This window comes from Oryzias latipes, chromosome 24 (genome assembly GCF_053564925.1).
Source record: "Oryzias latipes strain Hd-rR chromosome 24, Olatipes_Hd-rR_3.1".
Taxonomy (NCBI): Eukaryota; Metazoa; Chordata; class Actinopteri; order Beloniformes; family Adrianichthyidae; genus Oryzias; species Oryzias latipes.
Genome location: NC_136260.1, coordinates 15,957,636 through 15,978,234, shown reverse-complemented (window position 1 = coordinate 15,978,234; position 20,599 = coordinate 15,957,636). Strand labels below are relative to the sequence as shown.

Below are 20,599 nucleotides of genomic sequence, written 5' to 3'. Positions count from 1 at the left end.
CCAGAAATCTATGGCATCAGCAATTTGGCTTTAGTGGAAATGTTTTGCCACTTCCCCTTTGACCAAACCTTTTTTTTTGTGTTTATTATCTTTTTTTCCTCTTTTTCTGCATTTAAAATCCCCATTAATTTCCTTATTTGGAATTGATTGTGTAATTGTTGGCTGTCAGATTGAGATTTGACCCCCTGCTTTGTTTGCTGTGTTATGGTGACCTGGCACTTAAACACACCATGGTTATTGATTTGGCTGCATCTTTAATTTGTTTATCCTTTTTCAAACCTTTCCACTGGTTCCACCGAAGCTGCCCGTCTCGCTGCTAGATGCCTGTCAGGCAGGCAGAGAGGAAGCAGCCCGTGTTGCGCAGCACATCTGAGGATGATTCATGAGTAAGAGGTGAGTGGTGTCTCATGCTTGATTTTGCAGTTCTTCTTTTCTTTTTTTTCTTTTTTAAGCCTTTTTGTTTCAAAGCATCCCTGCTTTTATTTACCCAGTAATTAGGTTGAGTGCAGTCTTGGTTGTGTTTTGGCCATCTCACCACTAACGCCGCATCCTCTGCTAATAAAAGCTGATTATTCAGAGTCGCTCTGTTGGTTTGTAGTTTCTGGAAACCACACGACAGCCGGGGAAAGCTTTGCTTTAGACAAACGAGGTGGAAGGAGACAGGGAAGTTTAGGAATAACTATTCCCTGACATTCCTTTCTTTTCCTCTCTCTCCCACTTGTGACTCCCACACTTGAGTGTAAACATATTGGAGGAAATACTGAGAGACAAAACCAGCAGATTGGGAGGAGTCCTTTTCGTTATTTTTGGTGAGCTGAAGCTTTAGGGAGACGAGGAAAAAGGATCTTCTGGTCCCTCCAAGTAGTCTGACAGGCATTAATAGAAAGATGAGCCCCACACAGAGAGAAAGGGAAGACTAAAAAGAGAGAGGGAGAGGAGAACTCCACTCCCCCTCCCAGCAAATGGGAGAACAAGTCTAAATCATGCTTCTTATCGCCGCTGTTGTGCTGTGATGTTGCTCAGACAGAGCTCGGTGCAGATCAGGCAGCTGTTCGGACCAGCACTCAGATCCAGGATCAGCCCAGCCTCCTCAGAGCTGGAGACCCTCTCCCCACCTCGCCTCTCGCCCCGTGACCCCCTCGGTGACATGTACCCTGAAGAGAGCCGGGGTTCTGGAGGGGTGGCTGCTGTGGACTTTTTGGAAGGGACGTACGACTATGCCGCCCCCAACCCTGCCACGACTCCCCTTTACAGCCAGTCCAGCACCGGCTACTACTCTGCTCCCCTGGAAACAAACGGACCCCCCTCAGAAGGCAGTCTGCAGTCCCTGGGCAGTGGGCCGACGAGCCCTCTGGTGTTTGTGCCCTCCAGCCCCAGACTCAGTCCCTTTATGCATCCACCCAGCCACCACTATCTGGAAACCACTTCCACGCCCGTTTACAGGTAAGTGAGGGCAGTTTAGCTCCGAATGAGTCATGAAAGTGGACAAATGAGGGGGAGAGGTCTGTGTTTCAGCCTCTGCTGATTCATCCAACTGTTTGTTTAGGCAGACTGAGTTAAAAGGAAGTACTGAATTCCAAAAAATGATTATTATTTTGCTTTGTTTAATTACAAAAATCAAGGAGTTTGGGTGTTTTTCACCCACTGTCACACATGAGGAGCAGCCTTGGCGGAAAACTAGATATTTTACAATTTATGGCAATGACATTTAAAGTTGAGTCTTCCAAGTGCTTTTATAAACAAAACATTATTACATAATGACACAACCTTTTAATCTTCCACTTTATACAAAACACACAACTTTATCTTTTCGTAAAGGATCAAGCTTGGTCCTGCTTTCTAAATCCAGAGATTAAGGACTTTGTCAGAGACCTTGAGAGAGGAACAATACGTAAGAACAACAGAGGCTCACATGAATTTTGTTTTTCTGGTTCCGGTGGAAAACACAAGTCTGTTTTTGCACTTTCATATTTTTAGTCAGAATGTTCTTGATCATCTTTTGGCAAATTCTGTCCTTTATTAGCACCACAGAACCAGAAATGGTCAGATTAAGATTCACAACCTGTTGCAGATCCAGCCACCAGGGAGCCTCCAGGGAGGACCAGTGCGGCTCCCGGGAGGACACGTGCAGCCTGGGGGAGTTAGGCGCCGGAGCCGGGGCTGGGGGGTTTGAGATGGCCAAAGACACGCGTTTCTGCGCCGTGTGCAGCGACTACGCCTCTGGGTACCACTATGGGGTGTGGTCTTGTGAGGGCTGCAAGGCCTTCTTCAAGAGGAGCATCCAGGGTAGGAAGCCACACTAAAAAGTCTTCTGGATTTAGAAAACTGTCAAAAATGTCAAATCAGTCTGATCTGAAAAATTCTCAATTATACTTTGATAATCATCATAAATTGTGATATCGTAGAAATGACTAGTCTTAAATCAAAAGAATTGATGAGCGCACATTTAAGCCTTTGTGGTTAGTTTTTGGATCACAACAGTTGAAGAGAAAAGCTCCATCTGCTTGATGGTTCAGTCATGTTCACGATATAATTGTGTAATGAAGGATCAGTCAGAAGGTTACAAAATGTTTCCATGGCAATAGAAAAGCTAAGATGCCACATTTTCATCTTCTCCTCCCCAGATTCTTTTATCAGTGTTCCTGGCTACTAAATAACCTAAATCTAAACTGAACATTGGACTTGAAGGCTGAAAGTAATATATTTTTCTCCATTTCAGGTCACAATGACTATATGTGCCCAGCGACCAATCAGTGCACTATTGACAGAAATCGGAGGAAGAGCTGCCAGGCTTGTCGTCTTAGGAAGTGTTACGAAGTGGGAATGATGAAAGGCGGTGAGCACTAACTTCACCTGACAAGAGATTTTCCCGCCTCAGCTTTTTTGTTCCCATCATTTACCATTTTCTACATGAAAGCGGCCCTCAATATTTGTTTTTCTGCAACGCACACTCCGCAAGGGTGCAGATAAACTTGAACTTTAGCACGTCCCTGAAGATATTTACATCTCAGAAGTACAACTAATTATTACACATCCTGTTTGTTTTGGTGCCTCTCAGATAAGGGCATCTAAGTGTGCGGATGAAAATGCATGGATTTGTGTCTGGCTTGGTTTGTTTACATCTGCCAGGGCGTCAGTGTTGTTTTTATGAAGCTTGATGTGTCCTTAAGGTGTGCGCAAGGACCGCATTCGCATTTTACGGCGTGACAAACGGCGGACAGGCGTTGGTGATGGAGACAAGGTTGTAAAGGGTCAGGAGCATAAAACGGTGCATTATGATGGAAGGAAACGCAGCAGCACAGGAGGAGGAGGAGGAGGAGGAGGAGGAAGACTGTCTGTGACCAGCATACCTCCTGAGCAGGTACTGATTTGTAAGGAGTAATTGATCATGAAAAGTCAAACTTTTTCTATTAACTCAGAATTTTATTTTAGTATTAGGAATCATCCTCGTACGTCTCTTAGGATGGTCAAATCCTAATCTATTAAGTTTCCAAATTAAATTGATTTTTCATATCTTCTCTGCTGGCGTCTCCAGGTGCTGCTCCTCCTTCAGGGCGCCGAGCCCCCGATACTCTGCTCGCGTCAGAAGTTGAGCCGACCGTACACCGAGGTCACCATGATGACCCTGCTCACCAGCATGGCAGACAAGGAGCTGGTCCACATGATCGCCTGGGCCAAGAAGCTCCCAGGTGTGAAAGTAGAACCCAAAGCTGCTGTGGAATCAAAGACCAGTCCTGCTAAAGATCAAACAAACACTTCACATTTAATTAATTCAATTTATCCAAAAGGAAATGTAATTCAGATCAGCCTGAACTAAATCTGAGGGGGAAAAATGACATAAAAAATACCATTATTTTTCTTCCTCTAACATACAACTTTATTAAATTAATTTAAATATATTATTAAAGCAACAATAATATAATTAATGACAATTGCCCAAATATATATATGTATATTAGTAGATGAGCTAGAAGTGATAAATATAGATTTAAAATGATTATTTCTTTTAATCAGTTTTCTAAATAGTGATTTCTTGAAAATCACTAGTTAGATTTCTCATAAAAGTTATAAAAGATGGCAGTAAAATCATTAAATTTTTCCTAATTTATTTTCCTTTACACTTTTATATTTTCCTTTTTTTTTACTAAGCTATTTTCAGTGTTTTCACTGGATGTAAGAATGTATTAATTTCACTCAATTCTTTTTCCACCTCCCTGGTGACAGTAATTCCTATCTTTGTTTAACTGTTTGTTTAGCCTCATTCCAAGGACTACTAAAATCTGAGAACAGAACTGTTTCTAAATATGATTAGAATTAGCTAAATATTTTCAAATCATAATATTATATAAATAAAGTAGTTGAAGCTTACCCTACTGAACCACAACACCACACCTTTTGGAGAATTTAGGATTTAATAAATTCATGTTATTTCACACTTCTCTGTGAGTCCAGAGCTGCTTGTGTTTGTTGTGTTGGCCTGGGAGGCAGCAACAATCAGATCTGACACTTTCAGAATAAAAGTACACAAGGGCATTAAAGTGATGCCAAATTAGAAAGGACTGTTTGGTCAATCTGCTGGTTCCAAACAGAGCCTTAACTACATTAGGAGGAGTGCCATCCTCAACACAAACACAGCTACAAATAGGTTTGACACGATGGGTAAATCTTCATTTTGAGGCATTACAACTGTGTGCGTCACAAAAAGCTCAGAACACACAGTTTTAATTGGAAGGAGTGTCAAACGGGGAGGCGAGGGGGGGCAAAATAGGAGTCTGGACAGCTGAAAGCCAGCGATAAGACTCTCAGGAGGTTGCAGTAAAAGAAACTTCTAAATCACATGTGTCAAACTCAAGGCCCGGGGGCCAAATGTGGCCCCCCATGTCATTTTATGTGGCCCGCGAGAGCATAAATGTTTTTAATTTCTTAAAATAAAAAAAATTCTTTAGTTAATCACATATTATTTATGTGTAGTTGCTGTAATTATTCAATGTTTGCAGATCTTATGTCTTTATACATAAAAATGTTACACTATAATACATGTTCTTTCTAGCCTCAGTTTTATGTATTTTTAGTTATTCACTTGGACAATTTGATCCTTCTTTAATGGAGTTATGTGGGTTTTAATAAGCAGAAAAAATGTAAAAGGATTTATGCTGGAGTAACAAGCAAACATATGTTTTCTATGCAACTGTAATTGTCACTTTAAAAAGTTATAATAAATAAATAAATCAGTTATTTAACATTAAGGAGTAGTTATATTTATTCTTCAATACATTTAGTTCCATGTATAAGCTATATCTGGCCTTTTGAGGACAGCCACTATGTTGATGTGGGCCTCGGTGAAAATGAGTTGGACACCCCTGTTCTAAATCATCTCAATCTGTTCTGCAGGTTTTCTGCAGCTGTCCCTGCACGATCAGGTGCTGCTGCTGGAGAGCTCGTGGCTGGAGGTGCTCATGATCGGCCTCATTTGGAGGTCCATCCACTGTCCCGGGAAGCTCATCTTTGCACAAGACCTCATCCTGGACAGGTTAGGAGAAATCTCTGGTTTCCATATTGACAAACACTGACTTTTTTTTTTGTGCCTATCTTTGTGCCCCTGCACATTTCTTTTCCACCCTACTGTCGCATCTTAAGAGTGATACATGCACATTGTAGATTTTCTATTTCACACCTTGCCAGCCATTGTGCCAGCCCAGCACATCTGCCAGAGTGAAAGACTAATTACATGCTCCCCATGGAGAGGAGTGCAGCCTCTTTCTAACCTGAAATACTCATTCGTCATTACTGCGCCGAGCTGGCAAAACCAGGAATGAGATTTAATCATATCCTAAATGCAAAGAATGATTGAAAATGGATAACAGCGGAGGGAGCAATGAAAGAGGAAAAAGAAATTAAATGATGGCCAGAAAATAGAGATGAAGCTAGAGTTTTTTTTCTGCTTTTACAGGCTCAACTTGTTCCTTCCATTTCCCGTGTTCCAAGTAAACATGCTGGTTAAACTGCAGCATCCACCTGAGTGAGAAAGAGACAGAGGAGCAGAGCCCCAGAGAATGAGGGAGACACGCAGACAGACCCAGCTTTTACCCTCTGATGGTCCCATCGGATTCAAAAGTGAATTACAGAGTATTATCTCTAAAACCCGCTGTCTGAATGAGAGTCCTCACCAATTGGACATGATGACTAAAACGCTGCGGGTCAGGGATGACACATTCCCTTGCCTCAGTGCTGTCCAAGTTTATCTTTCGCTAGATATTATCCATCTTACCCTCACTTTTCCGCTGAGCTGACAAATGGAGAGTGACAGTGATTTCGTCCATTACTTGTGTATCTGGCCGGGGTTTAGACACTTTCACAGCTGCAGATGAGGTCAGATTCTTCGTTCTGAGAGGATTCTCTGCAAGGATGCTCTGCAGACCACAGCTCATCTTTCTGCCTCTAGAGACTGTTTCTCAACTTTCAGCCTTGACTTTTTTTGTTTTTGGCTTTTAGGAATGAGGGAGACTGCGTGGAAGGCATGACGGAGATCTTCGACATGCTGCTGGCCACTGCTTCCCGCTTCCGTGTGCTCAAACTCAAACCTGAGGAATTCGTCTGCCTCAAAGCTATTATTTTACTCAACTCCGGTAGGCCATTGTATTGTGACGGGAATGATGTTTACTTTTTTTACTTTTTTTTGTTATTCTCTTTTGACGCAAGCTTCTTGTGAAACGACTTCACAGAAACTGTGGGCAAACAGCAGAATGTCTGCCTCCATTTCAGCTCCAAAGTTTGACAGTTGTGTTTGTGTGGGCACATCGTCACATGTCTTCTTCTTTGCTCGCAAGAGTAAATATTGAACAGTGTCATCATACACCCACAGGCGGGCACCTCTGAGTGCTGCTCAGACACATTAGGTGAACAGAGTGTTCTGGAGGAGGGCTGCACCGTCAATACGCTTGATACCCGTCGTCATGACAACATGAGACAGCATAGGGGGCCGTGTTTATCCCGGTGATTGAGATATTTTATATGGGAAACGGGGGGGGGGGGGGGGGGGGGGGCAAATATCATCGAGATGACACACGAGCATCAGCTGCTGGAGCAGGACGAACTTTCATTGTGCATCTGAAAAAAAAAATATTTTAGATTTCAGGCTCATCGCTGAGGCTAATTAATCGAGATGAGGATGCTGCTTTTTTTTTTATTTTATTTTTTGCAGTGTACTGATGAGCTCATGTATTTGTTAGGTGCTTTTTCTTTCTGCACCGGCACCATGGAGCCACTTCACAACAGCGCGGCGGTTCAGAGCATGCTGGACACCATCACAGACGCACTCATTCATTACATCAGTCAGTCGGGTTACTTGGCCCAGGAGCAGGCGAGACGGCAGGCCCAGCTGCTCCTGCTGCTCTCCCACATCAGGCACATGAGGTAAAACCAAACCACCAGTTACCAGACCAACCCATATGAGACTCTTGTAGTTTCAATCAAATTTCAACTCCAAAGTGGTGATGAGCTAAAAAGAAAAAAAATATGAAAGGAAAAGTTTTTAAAGTTTCAATAAACTTTAATTGCATCTTTACCTCTTCCTGTTTGTAGCAACAAAGGCATGGAGCACCTCTACAGCATGAAGTGCAAGAACAAAGTCCCTCTTTATGACCTCCTACTGGAGATGCTCGATGCCCACCGCCTGCACCACCCCGTCAGAGCACCCCAGTCCTTGTCCCAAGTCGACAGAGACCCTCCCTCCACCAGCAGCGGCGGGGGTGGAATCGCTCCCGGTTCTATATCAGCATCTCGAGGCAGAATCGAGAGTCCGAGCAGAGGCCCCTTTGCTCCCAGTGTCCTTCAGTATGGAGGGTCGCGTCCTGACTGCACCCCGGCCCTTCAAGACTGAGCACACAGTCCAAGGCCCTTTTTTTGTGGCTCAAGGGTTCAGGTTGGGACAAGGTGATGCTTGATTTAATTTTAAGAATTATTTATAAATAAGAGTGGCGCTGAGAGGAGAAGCTCCCACAATGAACTGCCTCTGCTTGGTCCAGCTTTTGTGCAGTCACTTTAATCTGCTTATATTCATCTCCTTTGTAAACCTGAGCGTCTCTTTAGCAGCTTTTTTTTGCTCTCCAAACAGCATGTGGTAGATTGTAAGGTTGCGTCCCATGAGTTCTGGTGATTTCAAGAAAATGAGCAGCTAATGTTTTCTGTAACCGTCTTGACCCAAGTGCACTTCCTCTTGGATTAAAGGGGCTAATGGGCATTATTTTGTCTCTTGTACATATGGGATGGCTAAGAATAATGAGAGTAATTGTCAGATTTTGTGTAGAACTTACCCACAAATGCAATTTTAAAATAAGATTTAAAAACAAAAGAGGCAAGATCAAACCTGAGAGCACTGAAGACACGCTGTAGAAAGCTGGGTAAATTTGTTATCCACGTCTATCTCTGGAAAGGACTTTGTTCTCTGTGCCTGCAGCTCATTTACTCTGAACTTGCTACTTGTTGAACATTTGTGCACTTGTCCGTGTTTTTCTAGCACTGTAGCTTATGAACGCTGAGAAAGAATCTAATGCTTTGATGCACAGATTTGCCTTGTATTGTACATCTCAGCCACAAACGTACTTTTCGTCCACAAGTTGACTGACTGCACCTTGATTAAATTGTCTAAAAGTTCATTTAAATGTTGAATTCTGTGAAAATTAAAAAGGCAATTCCTGTTTCTATTTCACATGAGTGATAATGAACGTCTTCAAGAATCAACTTGTACTTCAACTGTTTCAGCTCTAAATCAAAGGCATGAGTGAAAATCTGCTACTTGTAACTCGTTTCTACAGATTTAGCAAAAAATAATTGGAAAAATCAGGGTTTTCTGGCTACATTTAATTGGAAAGTCTCAAACAAATGAAGTCACACTTTCATTTATTACTTGGAATGCTCCGTTTTATCAGAATGACTCATTTTATGCCCTCTAAGAGGAGTGAGGCTAAAACTCATTTTAGTTTTGAGCTATTTAGGACATTTTTGCTGTGCAATCATGAATGTTAGATTTCAACTTTATCAGCTCGTTGCTGTATCTTGTAAGTTTTGTTAGCCCAGGGCTAAAAGACACAAAGTGTGAAAAATATATGCAAAGAAGGGACAGTAATCACTTAAGTAATTGGCATCCTGTGACTGTTGCATGGACTGATTCATCATAAACCCGCTTTTTTTAATAGAATGTCAAATTTGTTTAATTGTCTCAAACTGGTCTTAATTTAGTCCCAGAATTTGTCAGCCTTTCCAAGTGGTTTTAAATCATTTGCAATTTTTGTCTCTTAAAATTGTCCCAATATTTTTTACTGAAAGAATACAGAAATAAGCCACATTTTCTCTTACAGACTGTGTCTGGCATTTCGACTGCAGGAACTTGGATGTTATGGCTCAAATTCCACTGGAGTTCTGCTCACACTTGCATCACCAGGGATGTCAGACATTCATTATTCTCTCAAATCAGTCTTCATTTAGTTTTCTGGGATGACAACTAAATTCATATCAAACTGCACAATGCCAGTTTGTACTAGACCAAAATATTTCACAAAAAAATAAGGAGTTGAGGAGCTTTTAGTTGGAATTATGCAAAAAAGTTGATTCTGACTCAGTTTTGCCTGGTATTCAAATGTAATGGTCATCTGGAACCGGTTCAACTTCTGTGGATCTTGAATTTACAGGACACATTTTTTTTCCAGACAATTAGAATATAGCTTTAAAGACTGACAAATGTTTCCAAATTTATTGCTAACCAACGCGTCAGTAAAAAAATAGTAAAAAAATACAAAAAAGCACACTGAGATTTTACTTGGATTTACAGTAAATTGTTTTTGGATAAAAATTGCATCAACTGCTAATGAATTTAATTGTTGTGCAGAATTTGCCTTACTTTGTTATTTTATTTTGCCTGATTTTTTCTCCGGTCAGCCATAGTTCAGCTCCACAGACCACCAAACACTTACACAGTTGTCCCTCATTTTCTGACATAAAAAACCAGATCAGTTTGAGACAGATTTGGGACTCCAAATTTGAAAATGTTTTCAAACTATTTTTGTTTCAAGAAATATTTTAAAATCTCCAAAATTCAAGTTAAATAAGCCAAAATGTACTTTTTTGCATGTTGAATAATAATAAATGCATAAGCATGAAAACAATTCTTGACTTTTCCAAAAAGTCTAAGAAGCCACAAAAGTAAATACTTGATGTTTTATTTTTTGCAAAGAGAGAAATATTTATGAATTAGCAAACTGTACATACATAAATAACTATATTCATATTTAATATTTTACAGATTAAGCTTGGACGACACTGTGATTCCGATGTCTCACCAGCGCAGAATAATTCTCGCAGTCATTATAAAGAACATCATCTCCACTACAACACTACCAGTGATTGTTTGGCTTTTTTCTTTCTTTTGTTTTTTTTAGAAGTGGGTGGTTTAAGTGCATGCTCACACAGAAGGATAAAAAAATACTGCCTGTAGTACAAGGCATTTAAAACAACAAACATAGCATTTTTTGTTAATATTTCCCACTGATTCATTAAATACTGATAATAAAAGGAATAAGGAGCTTTGTGGGGTGGGGTGTAATCTTGGCCGGAGGGTTTCAGTGCAGTACCTTCAGTGCTTCATTTTTTAAGCTTCAAACTGGGAAAACTTTGTTTCCAAAATGTTCTGTGCTGCTTCAATCATGTTTGGAATGAAGCTGTTCACCGCTGAATGATTGCTACTCAAACTGCAGACCTACTCTACAATTTACAGGTACAACTCCCACTTGAGGTGGTGCTTCGGCTTAGTCAGCACTAGCAATATATTAGCTGAGTGAACTCTAAATAAATAGTAGCAGCAACCCTAAAAAATTACAATTAAGTTAAAAAAAAACAAGGAATATTTGGACCGAGAAGAAAGAGTCTTTGTATGAAGGTCTGCTTCTTATGAAGAGTTTTCTTTAAAGGGTTGAGGTGATTTCGTGGTGCACCACACTAGTGAGTCTGCGTTACACCTTTCAACTACTTCATAATACGTGTTGGTCCCCAGCAGGAGACACGTTCTTTGCTCTTGGGCACAAGGTGAAGAGGAAACATTCACAGGAGTCAGTGGAGTCCTTGGCAAAGCAGCAGGTGAGTAAAAAATGTGCTGCTCCTCAGATGGGTGGAGGTCCATTGGTGTAGTGCAGCATTGGATGGAAAGAGCGGGCAAAGTTGTTGGCGTGGTGACAGCTGTAGTCCTGCTCCGTCATGGGAACCAGGCAAGCCAGGCCGATGAGGAGGAGAAGGAGCAAATGAACAGGGAGAGCAGCCCTGAAGACCCGAAGCAGGAAGGAGGAGGAGGAGGAGACGCCATCAGGAAGGTCAGATTGGGAGGAAACGCAGCCAGCGGCGCCTGCTGATCTGCTCCGGCTGCAGGAAGACCGGCAAAAGTAAAACAGCGTGGAGAAAACATGAGTTCACTTGCAAAACATTTGATCACATTAAAATGTATTAAACTACATTTAAATGGTTCATAGTATAAGATATACAAATATAGAGAAAAAGGATTAGAAAAGTTCAAATTTTAAAAGGACCAAAGTCAGAAGCTTTCTCTAAAAAAAAAAGGGACTTTCTGTACAAAACTACTGCAGAACAGTTGAGCAAACACACATTTACTAGTGTAAAAACAAAATGATCAACCACTCAGGCTTTTTTTTTTAAGAAAAAAACTTATGTTGTCAATTATTTTAAAATAAAAAGCCTAATTACAACAAGTGCCATGTTTGGAATAGAAATGTGTATCATTTAACCCAGTTGTTTAGTCTTAATTTTTCCTTTTGTCACATCAGCAAGCTGGTAATGATGTACTATTCATTTATGATCCTAAAGTCTTAGTCCGATCATCTTTTAATCTAATTTAAAAGCATTCCCAGTCGTCTTTTAACTATGCTTATGGAGTTTTCAGTCAAAAGTAAAAAAGATCTGTGTCATTTTCTAGGACAGTTTCTGCAGAGCGGTAGTAGTTTATTAGAAATTCACCCCTGAGTTGTAGGTGGGACTGTCGGCATGGAGCAACCCCACCCCCTTCCCCTCCCCATTGTTGAGAGCTCTCCGTTTACACGCTCTGCCTCTAGCTTACAGCCCCTCGCAACCTCGACCTAACATTATCGGTGCAGCAAATGGTGGCACTATTGGAGTTTTGATCCAGATGCCAGCTGATAGGAGGAAAATGAAGAACATGGATCGGAATGGAGTGAGCACGGAGATTTAGTGTATTTTCTACTTCACGTTTTTTTAAACGACATTTTTTCGCCTACTCCTGATTCACAATGATTTGCATAAAGAAATACACAGAAATTGAATTTTAAGCTCAATTTTCTGTACATGAAAAATGCCACAAGAACGTGTTAAAAATACCAAAAGCACGATTTTCATTGGAGCGGGTCTTTAAGACATCACAGAAAACCAAACTAAAAGCAGTAAATACCCAATTTAAAGCTTTTCACTTTAGTTAAAAGATATTTGTAAAAACTTCTACAGACTCCCAATTGTTTACCTTTACAGGAAAGTTTAACGTGTTTTTTATGATCTGGGATTGACTTTGATAAAAATTAACTTCAAACTTTTGTCATTTTTTTGATCAAGTCAAATTAAGCCAAAATGCATTACACTAAACATGATGCGGCATTTGACTGCCGTTTTAGCCACGAGTCTCGCATTTGTTCAACCACAAGAATTCAGAGATAGTGGGATGTGGACTCCCTGGTTGAAGGGGGGTTGGGGGTGTTCTTGCTTTACAGCCGACTATGTGAGAGTTCAATGCCACGAACCACTCCAAACAGTAGAAGGAGAAATGCCAAAAGATTTCCAGAGTCGGAGCCAAGTTTCAAGGGGAGGAACATCATGTTCTGCCTGAGACTCATCCTCACTGAGGGTCACTCACATCTCTTCATCCACGTCCCCATCCTTCCTGTGAGCGAGCGTGTGCGCATCCCAATTCATTCTACATGTAAATAATACGTTGCCTTATAAATAATTACTTTTATTTTTAATTTTCTCCAGGTTTGTGTGTTGATTTGAAAGAAAATAGAAATGAAGGTCAGACATGGGAGTTCAGAGGTCTGGAGAGGAAAAAGGAGGAGAGTGTGGGAGTTAAGGTAGCAGGAAGCTCGGCAGGAGTTACAGCATCACATCCTGCTGTAAAACTATGAGGGGAAAGAAACGGTGCGGAAAGCACGACAGACAAAAAAAAAGGGAACAAGAACATCTTTGGAGCTCAGGCTGGTGGTCAGTGAGGCTGCCATCTCCATCATGAAGATGTCACTCTCCAAACAGGAAGGGCAAAAAATGTGGTCATGTTTTTAATGGTGCCATTCAAAAAGCAGCAGGGGAAAGAGAAGCAGTGAAACCAAACAATTAAAGGAGAAAGGGAGCGGCCTGATGAAGGCGGTTCCCCGCTCTTTTAAGAGCCGACAACATGGCCTCTAAAGAACAGGAGGATCATGGAACACAGCTGCAATCATCGAAACCACCTTCATTTAAATCAATAAAAGGTGGCAGATCCGAGAAGATTAGCACACAGCGTTGGTTCCATCATCGCTGTTTCTAGAGTCCAGGAGAGAGGTACCTGTGACGCGGGCAGCTCTCAGGGGGTCCCGGGTGGGTCTGACTACTTTTGGCTCGGGGCTGTACCACGTAATGAGCAGGGCGGGGTAAAAGAAAGAAAAAAAAATGTTTCAGTCAAAGGCAAATAAAGGCAAAGCCTCTGATGATAGAAAAACAAACAACAAATAACATAAAGAGAGCCAAAACATCGCTAGAGGAGGCATCCTCCTTATCATGATCAGTGACCAACTTGTTGAACCAAGAAATCTGGCTTCTCAAGGCTAAATACTTCAAAACTCTCAATGCTTAACAGCAAAATAACAAAAATATTCATGCATAGTTTAACTAATTCACATAAGAAGCCAGCTTTTCTTGTAAAATCTAAGGCAGCAAAACATTTTTTCAAAAGAGGAGGTGGTATCAGCATTCTTTTCATGTGTGTTAGCAGAAGAATTGCAAACAGTAAAATCATTTAAAATAAAAAAAATAAAAAATGAAGTGAGCAGCATTCAAGTGAAGGAGGAGATTCGGTTTAACAAGCTGGAGTTCACATTACCGATCGTTTGCGACATTTGATGGTCACCTCTGAACCAGAGACTGGAGCTGGCAAAGAATCCTGAGAATAAAGAAAAAAATGTTTAATAATATTCATTAAAGTAGGATGGTCGGTTTGTAGTCCGTCGACCTTCTCAGCATCCATGGCCTCCATCCTCTTCTCCAGCTCCTCCAGGTCTGAGTTGACCTCCCTTTGCAGCAGCCTCGTCCTGTTCCAGATCACGTGAACCTTCTCTTGGGCCTCCAGACATTCGCTGCCGTGAAGGTGGTTCTGCTCAGACATCTGCGTCTGCACAGTCTGAGGTTTGGTGCTGACCAGCAGCTGAGCGGACAGCTCCTGAAGGGACGACACTTTCTGCCTCGAGTCCAGGAGTTCAAGCTTGATTTTCTGCAAAAAGAGGAAAAAAAAGTGTATTCTCCACCTCATCGGATTCATCTAGAGAATAAATACCTTTTTATATTCTTAATTGAATGCTGTAAGTATAACTAAGGAATGTTTGATACCTGAATCTTGATGTTGTTAGGCACAGAATTGACACTGTGACAGCAGCAATGAGAAAATACATACCATCAATATTTTGTGAAGGGCTTGTAATGTTTCCCTGTCAGCTCTCTGAGGCAGGGGCACAACCTGATTCCTCCTCCGGTCAATGTTCTCGAGCCACAGCAGCAGACCGTGGCTCATTTCATGAAACTCCTGGAAAAGACAGAAGCATTTCATTCTTTTAGCTAACTTGCACCACAGATCGTTTTGCATCACAAGCAAAGTATATTTTCGTTTTTCTGTACTTGGCACTGTAGCAGCGCCCTCTGAAGCTCCTCCCTCCAATTTTCCAGTGAGGCGCCAAGTCGATCCCAGTGCGAGTTCATCTCTTTCAGCCGGTCCCTGAGCTCGCACGCCTCCTCGGAGTCGGGCTGAGATTGGAGGAAGTCTGCACTGCTCAGGTTGATGGATAGGACCTCTGACTTGTGAGCGTCCAAGCTTTTCTGCAGCTCCTGGTCAGACAACAGCAAGAGATTTTAAACCAACTGCAAACAAGATTTTTAAAATGTGTTTTATAATTAGGCAACGACACAATCAAACCTTGAGCTTCCTGATTCTCTGCTGGATGGAGTTTATGTCGGTGCTCAGAATGTGAGCCCTTAGCTGACCCAGTTCGAGCTCTGATTGACCCAGCCGGGCTCTCATGGACTGCAGATCTGAGATCAGCTGCTGCCACTGCAGCAGGTTCTGTTTGTGTCTGTGCTTCTCACTCAGAGACTGAGCCTGGATGAGCTCCCAGCGCTCGATCACCCCTACAGGTGAAAAGGTGTTACTGCAGCCTGTAACACAACTCAATAAATTGTGCTTGGGTGCAGCTGACCAGCGCTCTGTGCGTCTTGGATGACCGGGTTGGTCAGTCCGTCCGTGTCCTCCTCGTCTTCAGTCAGTTCTTCCTCAGCCCTCTTCAGTGCATCCAAGTTGCTGCGACAGTCTCCCATCAGACGCATCTGTGAAGATCATATGAAATCTTTTGTCTTCATAAATTTCAAATTAAAAGAGCAGATGCTGAGAAGGACTTACATATCCGATGTAGGTGGAGTCGGGGCTTGCAGAGGCCTCCCTCTTCTGGAGATGATAGCGTCCTGCATCCAAAGCCTGGTCCAGCTGTCTCAGGCTGTTCTCCAGCTGGCCTGGCTCACCTGAGATGAAACCACACAGTTTTATGGTTCAAACAGTTTTCCTTGGCGTGGTCTTAACGTGAAATGATGCTTAAACTCAATGCAACACAAAATATGTTAACAAAATAGAAGAATTCTGTTTTCAGGCGTGAGTTATTTTGAATGATGAATGAAGAAAAATAAATAAATGCTACATATAAATGATATGAAGTGACTGAAAGCAGAGCTGAGGCATGCAGCTGTGAGGATATTTATGTGCATCCTGTTAGAAAAGCAGCATGCTGACACCGACTCATGCGGTTTCATACCAGAGGAGGATTTGAGTGTGTTCTCAGTCAGTTTTATATAGGCCTCTGGGCTCTCTGGGATAACTACATCTGGGAAGAGAAACACAGCCAACACTACGTATGCTGGGATGTGATAAACTCCATACGTCCAATCTTTAATTTGCTCTGAAGGCTTTCCGAAAGCCTCAGAATGATTTGTAGAAAGTGAAAAACCAATTTAAGTTATTTTAAACATTAAAAAAGTGTATATCACAATTGTTCAGTAAAGTCAGACCAACCTGAAAGCACATTGGCATCCGTCCTGAGATACTCATCCTCTTCTTCTTGCCCTCGACTTCTTTCCCCGTTTTCTCGACTGCCTGGGCTGTCCAGACCTCTGCTAAGGTCGTAGTCGTGGTCCCACTCTAAGGGGATAGAGTCGACACTCGCCGGTGTGTCTCGGCCAGAGCGATCAGCCCTCACGAGGACAGTCGGGCCTGACGCCGGCCGACTAGAAGTCTGCGGCACCGCAGAGTCGCCCCACTGCAGCTCAGAAAGATCTCCGCCGTCTTCCACATCCAGCTCTTTGTCTGAACCATCAAGCTCATCATCCACCAGCTGGGAGGAGCAGCCGAAAGCGGGAAAAAGTTTCATACAGAGGCAGGAAGAACGTTCATTTTTGTTTTTTCACTTGACTTACAGGCAGCCGCGTGAGCTTCTTGTAGTATCTGTCCACTCGTCCGAACACCTCCTGACAGTACCTCTGCAGCTCCTCCAGCTCCTCTTCGATAACAGCTGCATCCAGAGGTTCGCTCTTCTCGATCAGAGCTTCCCCCTGACGGAACACCAACTCAATTTTGGTCGTGTTCATATAGATCTCCTGCTGGAACGCCTGCATGGACACATAGTAAACTGTTAGTGTGAAACAATAAAAAAGTGTTTTTAAATAAAAAAGTTTTGCTCTTACCCTGAGCTGCTTTATTTTGGCCTGTACGTCGCACTCAGAGAAGTGCTCGATGTTGGTTAACTGGAGATCCATCTCAGTGAGCCACACCAGGATGCTGTCCCGTGCAGTCTCAAACTCCTCCCTCTGGCTGATGAAGTGCTGTGAAAATCCGAAGAGAAACATTTTTTTTAATGTAATCAATTCTCAATGACGAGAAGTTAAATTAGATTATTTGCCTAAACAGATTTCAGGATACCTTAAGCCTACGTAGTATGGCTCCCACCCTCTTCTGCAGGTTGTCCCATCGCCTGTTCCCATTGTGCACCATCTCTCGCAGTCGGCAGGAGGAGTCTGTGCGGTTCTCCCGGGCCAGGCGACGGTACTGCTTGTTGATGAGCTCCAACTGAGTCAGGCACTCCTGAACCTGACGCTGAAAAGCCTGAGGGGAAACGCAGACATGCTTCAAGTCCACTCACAGAACTCAAAAGCAACTACATTTAAGTTCTAGTCCGATTTAGGTCAATTTGTAGAATCTTCAATTGTGCTGAGATGGACGCCAACAGCTGAGCAGACAGCAGCAAATGGATCGACACTTTTCTATCCCTCCATTTATCTTTTTCTTAGTATTTTGAGTTTAAATTTCTCAAAATATCACAACTAAACCCAAATACCTTTAAAATTGTTGGTATCTGCAAAACAACTACAAAAACTATCGGTAACTAATAAATGGTGAAAAAAGTCAAGACCTCGAACTTTTTGAGTTCCTCTTTAGCGACAGTGTAGAGAACCCCAGAGGAGTTAGGAAGGGCTGCCGTTTTTTCTGACGTCTTCAGCCAGTCCTCAAACTTGGAGTAATCATCCAGAAACTTCTGCCACAACCTCCATGTCTCCTCGATTCTGAAGGGGAAAAAGTAAATTCCTAAAGGATCTTCCAAACAATATAAATCTGTGGTGTTAGCTGCTGCAGCAATGTAGTTGTCATGTTTTCAAATGATTGAATTTAGAAAAGTGAGTGGAGAAACACTGACCTGAGCCGCCTTTCCATGGACATGGCACAGATGTTCCTCCAGCGTCTGTCCAGCCCTCTGGTGGCTTGCTGGATGGAGTCGCACTCGGTCTCAGTGGAGCAGGCATCGCAGTCGTGCAGGAGGACCTCACACAGGTTCAACACTGAAGCCACGCCTGTGCTGTGCTTCTCTATGTCGTGTTGGAGTTCCTAAAAGACATGCAGTCACCATTCAGGCGTTGCACCAACTCTGCTTCAAAGTGTACAGAACTTAAAACTACTTTTAGACCACAAATCTATCCAGAAACGGTTGTCCAAGCCTGCATTTAACTAACACAGACTCACCGATAAACTGAATTTATATGTGAGCTAACTCTAGACCTAAGAAAGAGGTCAGTGGGGTCTTAAAGAGTCCAGATTTAGTTTGCAGCATGATATCTAGTGACACATACAAAGAGATGACTTTAAACAAACAGCTGTGAATGATTCATCTGTTGGCGTATTGTGTGTTTGAGCACCACTGGTTTCTCTCAGCTCCAGAAAAAGTCATTTAGTTCAACAGAAAAACACTTCTACGGTACAAATTTGCTTTGTTGCACCGGAAGTAACCATGAACATGTTACGTTTTCAAGACTTGAGCAGAGAAGGAGATCTGCTGCTTGCCTGCTGCTGGTTGAGTTTCCTTGCGATCTCTTGGTAGTCGCAGGCCTCGTAGGCGATGGGTCTGGACAGTTCAGCCTCGATGTAAGACAGCCAAGAACGCAAGCTGCTCATGTTTTTGTCCAACTGCTGCACGGCCACAAGAGTCTCCCGCAGCTTCTTCACCCTGGAGGAGAAACAGCAGAGACATAAAGACATGGAACAATTCAAAGCAACCAAAAAGAAAGTCTTCTTTCTGGAAACAGCTAGGAAAACAATGAAAAAAAATGTGAGTTTTTTGATTATACAAAATGATTAGTGGATGATATTGGATCACTGTCCAAACACAGAGTTCTTCAGCAGGTGCATCATCCTGTTCCTCAAGCTACAAAATGATCTGTGCTTATACAAACATCCAAAACTGCAGGAATACCACTTTTTTTAAAAGATAAACTCATGTTTTTCAAAGTTTCAGCCCATAAAGTAAGGCTTCAATCTAGTTATAGAAGCACCAGTGTGATTTTTTTCATCTTAATTGTTAGTTTCTTCACAACAGAATTTGGTTTGATAACTGGGACATTCTCACATGAAGGAAATTCTCACTGCTGCACATCAGACAAACAAAAACAGTTTCCAAACCGAAGGATTTAAATCCAGAACTTCCTGATGCAACAATAAACACATTTTAAAGTTTAGACTTCTGTAAATATTGTACAGCTTATTTGTGAGGGAAGGTGCAAAGAAAGGATAAAATGATTTATCTGCCTGTTGACATCACAGTCGCAATCCGGAAGATCCTCCTCACTCGAGCATCCGGCCATTTTATCTGTCCCTGAATCCAGAACCATGGGGGAGCAGAATTCCCAAACACCGGCAATACCACGACGGGTTTGTGTCTCAATCACAACACTCTTCCCTTTCATGAGCAAGCTCCCCATGCAATGCTTTCTAATGTGAAGAGGGCGGCACAACTGGGACTTCTCAACTGTCTGTCTCCAAGGTTAAAAAAGAGAAGCCCAAACAGGCCTGCGTGTGTGTGTGTGTGTGTGTGTGTGTGTGTGTGTGTGTGAGTGGTTGAGAGTGACAAGTGCGGCTGTTTCTAAAAAGAGCTGCACAGTCAGAGGCATGTGCTGCAGATCTGCACTGTGACAGAATATTACACACCCGATCCAAACTCAAGAAAGCATTTTAGACTTTTTAATAAAAACCTGGTGTCAAATATTATAAACGGGAGAAAATATTGCATTAAAAATTATGATAGAAAAAAACTCTTCTACTTCAGAAAAGACATGGAAAAAAGTGCAGCTGTCTGCACGAGAGAAGACAGCGTCCCTTTTTCCCTCCCCCAATCCAGAGGGCAACAGCCGGGGAGGGCAGCTGGGACAACTGCAGTCAAAGTTTGGTCGATTCCCAAAAAGCTCTTCTTGTACACACCTTTTGTCAAACTACTTTAAGTAAATAAAGTGAATCCTACGAACATAAAAGTCTTTTTTCTTTTGTGGAGAAACTCTTAGAGGAAGTGTGCTTTGGGAGTCAAACTGAGGAGACATCAGGAATGTGACCCCTCTCTGCTTGGTGTGCAGCTCCACTCAGTGGACTTCCTCCCGACACCAGAAACAAAGAAAATGACTCGGCATGACGGTGGGAAGAAAAATCTAAACTAATGTGGTTCTGGAAGCAGACGCGTCTGAACCGTCCACACTAGGAGAACTAAAAGATTTTAAGAAATACACGTTTTTCTGGCTATTTTCCTAATTTACAATTGTGTGGTTTAAGACTTTAAAGACTCACTTCAATGAAAACCATTTTTGGTCATTCCAAAATGTTCTTAATCTTAAAATAGCACGTCTGAGTATTTCTTTATTCCAATCATTGTCAAACAAAATTAGACGAAAAAAATTCCCATATAAAAAAAAAAACCTAGGGTTCGCAACAAACTCCATG

At 42.2% G+C, this 20,599-nt stretch overlaps 2 protein-coding genes across 9 annotated transcripts in view; one reads left to right on the top strand and one right to left on the bottom strand.

The window, feature by feature from the left end:
• The first annotated feature begins 278 nt into the window (after window positions 1-278).
• Window positions 279-8,707, top strand: esr1 (estrogen receptor 1). Its single transcript, XM_020714493.1, has 10 exons — window positions 279-393; window positions 1,024-1,443; window positions 2,072-2,286; window positions 2,720-2,836; window positions 3,171-3,361; window positions 3,536-3,689; window positions 5,392-5,530; window positions 6,493-6,626; window positions 7,230-7,413; window positions 7,582-8,707. The coding sequence occupies exons 1-10, from the start codon at window positions 383-385 to the stop codon at window positions 7,877-7,879; spliced, it is 1,863 nt and encodes a 620-aa protein (XP_020570152.1). The 5' UTR covers window positions 279-382; the 3' UTR covers window positions 7,880-8,707.
• A 1,491-nt stretch (window positions 8,708-10,198) lies between these two features.
• Window positions 10,199-20,599, bottom strand: part of syne1a (spectrin repeat containing, nuclear envelope 1a) — a 105,154-nt gene continuing 94,753 nt past the window's right edge. For 6 of the 8 annotated variants that reach the window (XM_023953156.2, XM_023953155.2, XM_023953158.2 and 3 more), the window contains 17 exons: window positions 18,680-18,842; window positions 18,039-18,226; window positions 17,757-17,907; window positions 17,267-17,449; window positions 17,032-17,169; window positions 16,765-16,956; window positions 16,364-16,682; window positions 16,107-16,175; window positions 15,701-15,819; window positions 15,501-15,627; window positions 15,221-15,432; window positions 14,926-15,132; window positions 14,705-14,833; window positions 14,267-14,524; window positions 14,138-14,197; window positions 13,604-13,662; window positions 10,199-11,406 (listed from right to left, as the gene is read on the bottom strand). In XM_023953156.2, coding sequence (XP_023808924.1) covers window positions 11,151-11,406; window positions 13,604-13,662; window positions 14,138-14,197; window positions 14,267-14,524; window positions 14,705-14,833; window positions 14,926-15,132; window positions 15,221-15,432; window positions 15,501-15,627; window positions 15,701-15,819; window positions 16,107-16,175; window positions 16,364-16,682; window positions 16,765-16,956; window positions 17,032-17,169; window positions 17,267-17,449; window positions 17,757-17,907; window positions 18,039-18,226; window positions 18,680-18,842 — 2,830 coding nt within the window. In that variant the 3' untranslated portion in view covers window positions 10,199-11,150. The remainder of the gene's footprint in view (window positions 11,407-13,603; window positions 13,663-14,137; window positions 14,198-14,266; window positions 14,525-14,704; window positions 14,834-14,925; window positions 15,133-15,220; window positions 15,433-15,500; window positions 15,628-15,700; window positions 15,820-16,106; window positions 16,176-16,363; window positions 16,683-16,764; window positions 16,957-17,031; window positions 17,170-17,266; window positions 17,450-17,756; window positions 17,908-18,038; window positions 18,227-18,679; window positions 18,843-20,599) is intronic. The other 2 variants (XM_023953160.2, XM_023953157.2) reach the window with 2 other exon arrangements.

Coding starts and splice junctions, on each gene's coding strand:
- esr1 (XM_020714493.1), top strand. Junction 3,362..3,535: donor CCAGCATACCTCCTGAGCAG/GTACTGATTTGT, acceptor TGGCGTCTCCAG/GTGCTGCTCCTCCTTCAGGG. Junction 6,627..7,229: donor TATTATTTTACTCAACTCCG/GTAGGCCATTGT, acceptor TGTATTTGTTAG/GTGCTTTTTCTTTCTGCACC.